This window comes from Chiloscyllium plagiosum, chromosome 34 (genome assembly GCF_004010195.1).
Source record: "Chiloscyllium plagiosum isolate BGI_BamShark_2017 chromosome 34, ASM401019v2, whole genome shotgun sequence".
Lineage (NCBI taxonomy): Eukaryota > Metazoa > Chordata > Chondrichthyes > Orectolobiformes > Hemiscylliidae > Chiloscyllium > Chiloscyllium plagiosum.
Genome location: NC_057743.1, coordinates 19,098,411 through 19,108,690, shown reverse-complemented (window position 1 = coordinate 19,108,690; position 10,280 = coordinate 19,098,411). Strand labels below are relative to the sequence as shown.

At 39.9% G+C, this 10,280-nt stretch overlaps 1 protein-coding gene across 5 annotated transcripts in view; it reads left to right on the top strand.

Moving 5' to 3' along the window:
- The window catches only part of atp13a2 (ATPase cation transporting 13A2), a 92,058-nt gene that overhangs the window by 8,161 nt on the left and 73,617 nt on the right, over positions 1-10,280 (top strand). For 3 of the 5 annotated variants that reach the window (XM_043675700.1, XM_043675702.1, XM_043675698.1), the window contains exon 1: positions 3,092-3,119. The exons of the other annotated variants lie outside the window; for them this stretch is intronic. In XM_043675700.1, coding sequence (XP_043531635.1) covers positions 3,107-3,119 — 13 coding nt within the window. In that variant the 5' untranslated portion in view covers positions 3,092-3,106. Of the gene's footprint in view, positions 1-3,091; positions 3,120-10,280 lie in introns of those variants that run through there. 5 annotated transcript variants of the gene reach the window in all.

The following is a 10,280-nucleotide window of genomic DNA, read 5'->3' as shown; positions in this document are numbered from 1 at the left end:
CTGGACCCAATATACCGACCACTGCAGCGGACAGCTGGAACTGACAACCGGAAGCGGCAGATTCAAACCACTACAAATGCCGGAGGAAAGATCACAGAAGCGCTTCACAGGAGGCTCCCAACACTGAGGATGTCACCTAGACCAACACGTCTGCAACACAAATTCCCAGCTCGTGAACAGAACCTCAACAACGAGCACCCGAGCTACAAATCTTCTCACAGACTTTGAATAGTTATAAATCTATTTGTTTCTTCCCAACATTATAATATTTCAGTTCTTTCAGTCCCTTTTCAGAAAGGTGAAAATCAAATTCACATTTCACTCAATGATTTGCTTAATATTCTGCTGGAATTAATGATTTCTGGGAAACTCCAATTATTTCATTTATTTAGGAATGGAATACAGGAAGTTGGTTACAGATTCCGTCTGGAGTTGATGGTGCTGGTATCTTGTTGTTCAAGATGTCATGTACCTTTGCAATCTTGAGACCCTTCAGCATTTTAACAGAACAATACTGTAGTCCAAGGTGCAGTGACTATAAGAACAGAAGTAGGCCATTCAGCCCATCAGGTCTGTTCTGCCGTTCAATGAGATCATGGCTGATCTGATAATCCTCCATTCCACTTTCCTACCTTTTCTCCATTACACTTGATTCCCTTATGAGTTAAAGATCTGACTTAACCTTGAATGTCCTCAACAATCAAATCTTAGCTGCTCCTTCCATACAGAATTCCACAGATTCACTATCCTTGGAGAGAAGAAATTAAGCCTTGTCTTAAATGTGTGACACCTTATTCTGAAATTATAGCTTCTTATCCTAGACTTTCCCATGGGGGGAAACAACCTTTCTTCATTTACACTGTCAAGGCCTCTAGCAATCTTGTAAAGTTCAATAAGGTTGCCAAACATTTGTTGAAATTCCAACAGGTTCAGGCCCAACCTACACATCCTCTCCTCATGAGACAGTGCTGTGAACTTAAAATCTATGTAATGCTTAGTAAATGTAACCAGAAAATGCTGGAAAATATATAGCAGATCATTTGACAGCTCTGAGATTGGGTGAATTATGTTGGACCCAAATCCACCACAATTGGGTCACAGAGACATTAGCTCTTGAACAACAGTAATCACTTTAGAATTCTGGTTCAGTAAACCTGTCCAGAGAGCAACTGAACTGGATCAAAAAAGGCAAATTCCTGGATGAAAAAAGTCTAGGCTGTTGCAGATTGGCAGCTCTTTTTTTTGAAGTTTAATCCAATCCTGGTTTTAATTCCCCATTAAAAACATTGTTGGATAGGCAGAGTACTGGATCTTCATGTTAGTCCTGTGCAATCGCTATTTTTATCCAGGGGCTCTTGAGATTTTTCCCATGGGATGAAATTGATACCTAAATCCTTTGAGTTAAAAGGCATTAAAAAAAGGCTAATGAACTTGCATGGATCACATTCTCATATTGGACTGGATTTTCCACTAGCAGTGACAGACACCGATTGTTCAGCAGACAGGCTTTTAAGATTTTCAGATCTTTTCCAACGTGTTGGTCTATCAATTTGTGAGCTGAACAAGCAACAGCAAAGCTCTTTAATTTACCTGATTGGAGAATCCTTAGAGAGATGCATATCTAAATTAGAATGAGCATAATAATACATTGTGAAATTATTTGCAGAATGCAATATAGTGAAATATGTGATTGACTGAGACGACAATTTTTTTTAAAAAACTTAACTATCCAGTATGAACTAAATTCTGAAGAAATGAGACTCCATATTTGAAAAATTAAAAGTTTCATGCCAGAAAGGTTGTCTGAAAGTAATTAAAGCTGATTGTACTATTAAAAATAAGGTTACATCTGAATGCAGTAGCTCCAAACATTTCTGGCTTTTGCCTAGGATAGCTAGTGTGTAACTGTTGCAAACCAACATCTTCCATGGACTTTAATTGCAGATTTATTCACAAGGCATGGGGTTGAAGCTTTTGTGGGATAGCCACATTTGGGTGGCAAATGCTGCATCTGTGTTTCACTTATATTAATGGACTTCAAATTCACTGATTTGCAAAGAGAGTTTTCTCAGAGTACAATGGGATCTTGATTGGATGGACTAATGGGCTGATGGCAGATGGCATTTAATCTGGATAAATGTGAGGTATTGCATTTTGGTAAGGCAAATCAGGGCAGGACTTGTCACATAGTGATAAGGTCCAGGGGAGTGTTGCTGAACAAAGAGACCTTGGAGTGCAGGTTCATAGTTCCTTGAAAATGGAGTTGCAGGTCGACAGCACCTCTCAATGACTCTGATTCCATAAAAACAGTGAGCATTTGGTATCCTTATTTCTTTTCCTCAATGTAAAATCCAGGTTGCCATTTTCTCCTGTGCCACCTATCTCTATTTTACCAGGCAGGGATTCATATTCCTAATTTTATTAATCTCTTTCTTGCACAGCATCTTGCCCGCCTGGAGCTCAGTATATCTCTCTGCTTGTGCATTTTGTCTTGCTGCCAGCAAATGCTAGTGCATGGTCTTAACCTCTGCTTTAAATCCACATCAGCAGAATGAGAGCTTTGATGTGAAAATGTAATGTGCAAATGTGAGGGACAAGGTGACCCCAGAGATATAATCGTGAGACTTAGGGAAAATCTGACTAGAATTTGGCAGGGGGATTTTCAGCCTTAGAGTGACCAAAATCATCATTTTGGACGCTGAACAATTCTGTTCGTATATTAGAGTTTTTATGGTATTTTTCAAAGTGACTAAAATTGAGGTCAAAAACATCCAGGGCCAGCTGTTATCCTGTCTGCTTTACAGCTAGAAAAAGAATCTGAACTCTTAAGTTTTTGTGAAAAGATGAGACAAATGGGAATTACTAAAAACAAATGAGGACAGTTTACAAAGATTGGTTTCTGTGATAAGCTGACTCTATCGCAATAAGAATATAAATGTCTCCTAGTAACCAAGCCTGAGTGTGCTTCTAAAGAACTAGTCATATTGTAAGTGTATTATTTCCTAACAGAGACCGGACCTGACCCTTCGCTCATTGTAAAATATTTAGTGTGAATCCCACTGACGGACTGTACATTAGTGTGGCGCTCCAGTTCACAACGGAGACCATGGACGTCATGGGTAGGAAACTTAGAACAATTATTTAATTGTTTTAAGGTTTACTTGATAAATCAGTATGATAGAACAGCAGTGACTACAGTTTTGTGGTCCTGGGATCTTGTCCTGTGGGTTAATGATGCCATGTGATACGGGGTATGCATCATGAGCTGAATTTGTTTGTAAAGAAATTGATAATGGGAAAGACTTTAAGTAAAACTGTGAACTGCCTACGAAAATGTTCAGGAAGTAGTGCAGGATGTTTATGGCTAAGTACTTACTGTCTGAGCAGTTCTTGTGGCTGGTTCCTCAGCACATAGAGGGTCATATGCTGAGCATTTTGATGAAGTCTCGCTTCTGTTTTCTCATTTTTTTGCAGTTTTGTCAGGGAAGTTGAGAAGTTTGCCTGTAAGTGATGATGACAGTGCTTTCTTTTTGAGACGAAAGAGACCCGTGGCACTGGCATGAAATTTGAAGTTTAGCATTTTTCCTGGAGAATGCTGAGCAGTGATCTTTCTTGGCACCCCACCCCACTGCCAACTGCACTGTGGCAACAACCCTGTTCCTCAGATCAACCATTATTGTAACTACATTTGAGGAAAGGTTTTAGAGCTATCACTGAAATAGATTTTTGTGTATCAAGCATTCTGATTATCTTGAACTTGAATTGAGACACTGAACGCATTTCAAGTGCATCACTAGCAGTTAGAGGAAGTTGGACGGTATATAAGCCGTTTCTAAATTTGCATTTCTTTTAATTGGAAATGGATAAGCAAAGAAGAGTTTTATGAAGACTAAAAGGTTGTAAGGCCATTTTGTATGGAAGTAGTAACTGAGTAAAATTGCAATGACACAATTGGTCTTATCGCTAGCTTTGTCTTGGTAGTGTAACTTGCAACAGGATACTCTACTGCTGTGAAAGTGTTGCATATAGTTCTTGTATCTTACATGTAAAATCCAATTCCACTCTTGATACATTACCTGGTGTGCCATTGAGCCAAAGAAAAGCAAGTTTCCCAGCTTTCACCCCTCATCAGCTCTGAGTTTGTTGTTCTCTGCCAGAAATGTTTATTCATTTGTTCATGGGATGTGGGCATTGCTGGTGAGTCCAGCATTTCTTGCCCATCCCTACTTGCCCAGAGGAGTCACATGTAGACCAGACTAGGTAAAGATGGAAGTTTTTTTCCCTAAGGGATGCTAGTGAACTAGATGGGTTTTTCTGACTCATGGTCATCATTAGACTGTTAATTCCTGAATTTGGAATTTGAACCTGGGTCCCCAGAACATTACCTGGGTATCTGAGTTAACAGTCCAGCGATAATACCACTAGGCCATTGCTGCCTATTGGGGAAGCATTGTATTAGACAATACATTAGGCCTCAGTACCTCCTGAGCTGGGGAGGGGAAAGTTCACTTGTTGTTTATGCAGCTGATCGCATTTCAGTAATTGTACTGGAAACTCTGCAAAATGATATTGATTTAGAACAGGATCAGCTTGATAATGATGACTTCCACTATGGATAGTGTGAACTTGCTGTACAAGTTCAGTTGTGGTCTTTTACATATGGAGTCCACTGAATCCTTTTCTTTCATTGGAATATAGAAATATTCTCAAATTGGGAATGAACAAGTATTTTGTCAAAGCTTTTCATATTACACTAATCAGGACATTTCATCAGAATATCACTTAAAGGGGCAATCCTACATTTATACTGCATGGAGGCTAGTGAATCTATGTTCCAAACTAGCCAGGGGGCTGTCTGTGAAGGAAATGATTTTTGTCTTGGTGAGGTAGGATTACACGCCATGTCCAGTTGTTTTATTTCCTCAGAACATTTCCACATTAATTCTTTTTCAGAATCTTTGCATTTATGCAACAAGTCTTATTGTTATTAGAAAACCATTTCTTACACAAATCAGCTTTTCAGATTCCAGTTTTTTATAAATATTTTATTAATAACTTTTTCAACTCTTTTATGAAAGCTACTATATATTAAAAAAAAACCAAAATACAAAAAGGTAGAGGTAGTACAACAGTGTTATATCACAATACTATTATTAATAAACTACCTACTATTCTACCAGAACAAACGTATCTACTTAAACTAAACTGCAATCAAATTAAATAAAAGTTAAATTAAGCTAAATTCAAATTAACTTAAACTAAATTACATCACATTACTTTATTCTATTTCACTCACCACACCTCCAATGAAACTCCCATCCCTGGGAGCACCAGTCATTGTACCCATATTTCTTTCCAGTCTCCCCCTCCCAGGGCCCCACAGGCCGCCCAAACTGAGTCCTTTAGCTATACCGTGGCCCTGATTAATATTGCCGATAAGTCTGCATCTATATAATTTAGAAAGGGCTGCCACGTCTATATATGGTGCACCATATTTGTAAGGTAGGTTTGGGGTAGATGCTGAATCACCAGCCTGCACCTTCCCATAAGCTCTGGAGGTTTTCCCCAATGTCCAATTCATTAAAATGTTCTTCCTTGCACAGTGCGTAAGAATGTTACACAGTCTCTTCCTGTATTTCCCCAGAGAGGGCAAGTTTGGCAACCCCAGAAGGAGAAATAACGGATGCACCTTGACTTCAATTCCCACGATTTTCCTTCAGTTCCCTGACAATGGCACTCCAGTATCTCCAGATCTTGCAACATGACAAAAAGTAGTGTGTAAAAGTGCCTATACTAATTTTGCATTTGGGGCATCCTGGAGATGCTCCTCTCTTGAACTTAGCTAGCCTCTCTGGCGTCATATGAGCCCTGTGTAAAATCTTGAGTTGCATGGCCTGTGCTTTGTTACATATTGAGATTTTCTTTGTTTTTCCATATATCTTCCCATGTATCCAATGAAATATCCTCTGCTAGTTCTTGATTCCAAGTCTCACAGAGTCTCTCCACGTCTCCTAAGGCATGTCCTTTCTCTAAATGATAGAGTACTAACAGAAAGAACGTCCATGCACCGGAGCACTCTTTTCTCCCTGTCTGACTTGTAAGGCTGAGCCAGGAGCATGGTCCTCCTCTGTCTATAATCCCTTATCTGAAAGTACTGGAAAAGTTCCCTATTAGCCAATCTATACTTCTGACTTGGTTGACTAAACGACATCAATACCTCCCCTTCGAATAAATTTGCCAAACAAGAGATTCCCTTATTTTCCCATACCTAAAAGCAGGTGTCTGTTGCCCCAGGTCAGGTTCCTTTTTGCTTTGTGTTGTCCACCTACAGTTACAACTTTTGGAAACTGCAGGAAATCCTGCTGATGTTTGTCATAGAGTCATAGAGATGTACCGCACGGAAACACACCCTTCGGTCCAACGTGTCCATGCCGACCAGATATCCCAACCTAATCTAGTCCCATTTGCAAGCACTTGGCCCATATCCCTCTAAACCCTTCCTATTTATATACCCATCCAGATGCCTTTTACAAGTTGCAATTCTACCAGCCTCCACCACTTCCTCTGACAGCTCATTCCATACACGCACCACCTTCTGTGAAAAACCAAAAGAGAAAATGCTGGAAAATCTCAGCAGGTCTGGCAGCATCTGTAAGGAGAGAAAAGAGCTGACGTTTCGAGTCTAACTGACCTTGTCAAAGCTCTGCGTGAAAAAGTTGCCCCTTAGGTTTCTTTTATATCTTTCCCCTCTCACCCTAAACTTACGCCCTCTAGTTCTGGACTCCTCCACCCAGTGAAAAGACTTTGTCTATTTATCCTATCCATGCCCTTCATGCTTTTATAAACCTCTATAAGGTCACCCCTCAGCCTCCAACAGTCCAGGGAAAACAGCCCCAGCTTATTCAACCTCTCCCTGTAGCTCAAATCCTTCAATCCTGACTGTCCTTGAAAGGATTCAGAAAAGATTTACAAGTTTCACAATACCCTTCTGATTAGAAGAACACCAGAATTGCATGCGATATTCCAACAGTGGCCGAACCAAAGTCCTGTACAGCCATAACATGGCCTCCCAACTCCTGTACTCAATTCTCTGACCAATAAAGGAAAGCATTCCAAAAGCCATCTTCACTATCCTCTCTACCTGCGTCTCTACTTTAAAGGACTTCGCCGTGTTATGGCAAGTTAAATGAGCATTACCTGCTGCTAAATTCCTGCCTTTTCTCCATACGCTTGCATATATTTTTATCCAAATAATTATCCAATGATCTCTTGAATGCCTGAATTGCGTGCTGTAACTACTTGCTGTGTGAAAAAACTTTTTCTTACTCATCCTTGCTGTTTTTGCAGCTCATTTTCAATCAATGAAATCTGTGCTACTTGTTCTTGTGACTTTTGAGTGGGAACAACTCACCCTATCTACTCTATCCAGCCTGCACATGCTTTTGATAACCTTTATCTGATCTCCTTTTAGCCTTCTTCTCTCAAAGAGAACAATCCCAGCCTCAATCTATCCTCGTAACTGAATTCCTCATCTCAGGAACCATTCTTATAAACTGTTTTTACACTGTCTCCAATTCATTCACATTCTTCCTGTAATGTGGCACTCGGAAGATACAGTAATCAATGTACAATGCAATACTGCAGCTGAGATCTAACAAATGTCTTATACAAGTTCAACATCACTTCCTTGCTCTTAAACTTATGCTCTTATTAACAAAGCATGCTTTACTTACTGCTCTCCCTACCTCTAGATTTTCTCAATCTAGTGACTCATTAAGCTTTCTGAACTTCTTTAGAAGTGCAAAGTTCATCAACCCTTTCTTGTTTCAGAATTCTGGCAGAGCCTATCTGTTTGTTTCCAAACAACTTTCTGGAAAATAAATGAAGACATGACAGCCACTGAATGTCTTCACTCTCCTACTGACATTGCAGGAACTATCAACTCCTCAAAGATGAGTTGCTGGACAGCATTCACAGTAATGTTTTATAATAAAAATCTGAGCATTTACAATTGCTTGTTGTTTTACCCTTTAGTGGATTGTGATTTCTGTTTACCAATACTGGTCTATTTGAGCATCCCTGATTTTAAATACACAATCTTTGGTTGCCATGGCTTTAACTCCTTTACCCTTATCTATGGAATTTCCTTCCTAGATACCTCTATCTTTACCCCTCTGACTTTAAGAAGCAATTTAAACAAAATTGTAGTTATTTATTCTAATGTGGCTCAATGCCACATTTTGATAATCTTATTGTGCAGTGTCTTGATATGTTTTCTTGTGATAGTCTTCTTCATATAAAAGCAATTTTGTTTTTTTGTGTACTGATGTAATGGTTTGGATAAAAAGTTTGGGCTTTGGGTTTTGTGCATGACTAACAAAAGCAGTACCAAAGAGGTATCAACAATTTTTCAGCTAAACTTTAATTAAAAAAATGTAAGCATAATTTCTTCAAATTACTCTATGCTGAAAAACTGTGGTGATTTATTTTATAATTTGCTAGTTTGCCAAATCAAGGGGAAAAGCAGCAATTATACTGCATGAGTTGAGTGCATATTGGTTTGCATGTGGACTCTGAAAGAGGTGTTGCCATGGAGAATGCTCTCTAATAATGATTGACACTTAACAGTCAGACTTTATATAGATGTAAAACTTAGTAAGTTGCCTCTGATTCATCAGGGCAAAAAGCGTGGTCCTATATATTAATACATGTAGCTTCCATCTACACGTAATTGTGCCATTGTGTGAGCCCAATTGACAGTCCTAACTTGGTTGGTAGCATACATCTTTGCAAGGAACAGCAAGCTCCACCTGTTGCTTGAACATTTTGAGGTATATCGCCCTGGAAGAGTAAAGTGAACTATGTTGGGCATTTGACAGACGTGCCTGAGAGCCTTCTAAAAGGTGAGTTTGTATGATATACAATGAAAAATTACCTGATTGGTGAATCTGTTATTCCACCTAATGTGTCCCATTTTAAGTATTAAATTTGCATGCTGAGGAAATTTCTCAGGTCTCTGAGTGGTAATGAGGGCAATCTTACAGCATGTGGTACTGTAGGAATCACCGTGTGTAAATCCACCTCTTAATGTTGGTTTGCGGTGGACTGTTGTACAGAAACCTCTGGATGATTTTCCAAATAGGACATTAATGAAAGGGAGTTCATTTCAAACATGAATTTGAGTGCAAGATGGAGCCCGTGAGGAAATTCTTTATTGCAGCTGTGGATTAAAATATAACAAACATGTTATTAACACATTGGAAGTATGTAAGAATTTGGAGGTTAGGTGTCATTGCATTGAAAGCCTGTTTCTCATGGAACCCAACAAAGATATTTGAGAAATCTGAGCCTAGCAAAGATCCCATTGCAGCATGATTTATTTGTGCATTCATGATATAGTTTAAAAATTGATTCATTATCCAAGTTGCTGAGTTCATAATGTCAATAACTGTTCGTCGTAGTGTCTAGATTGTCATGATGTAATGCTGTATTGCAGATGTTTATGGCTTCTTTGAGTAATGTATTGGTGAATAGGCTATTAATGTCAGATGAACATAGACACCGCATATTATCAATATGCAGGTCTTCTGTGGCCATCACAAATGTGAAGAAATCCTTCACCACGTAAGTGAAAACCCTCCTCCAGTCTGGTCAAGTCTGTACATATGAGCAGAAGAAGTAGGAGTGTAATGTTAAAGGATTAATGTCCAGAGATATTCCAATTTAGTGTAATATGAAAGTGTTAAACTGCACTGACTGAGCATTCTGGAAGCGGGTGGGGACGACATTCATGCAGGAAAGTGGATGACTGTCACTCCATTTGGACAGAGGTAAAAACCAACGCATCTCGTCCACATCCCGCACCTCCGCCCTCAGACACCACCCCTCCAACCGTAACAAGGACAGAACGCCCCTGGTGCTCACCTTCCACCCTACAAACCTCCGTATAATCCAAATCATCCGCCGACATTTCCGCCACCTCCAAAAAGACCCCACCACCAGGGATATATTTCCCTCCCCACCCCTTTCCGCCTTCCGCAAAGACCGTTCCCTCCATGACTACCTGGTCAGATCCACGCCCCCCTACGACCCACCCTCCCATCCTGGCACTTTCCCCTGCCACCGCAGGAACTGTAAAACCTGTGCCCACACCTCCTCCCTCACCTCCATCCAAGGCCCCAAAGGAGCTTTCCACATCCATCAAAGTTTTACCTGCACATCCACCAATATCATTTATTGTATCCGGTGCTCCCGATGCAGTCTCCTCTACATTGGGGAGA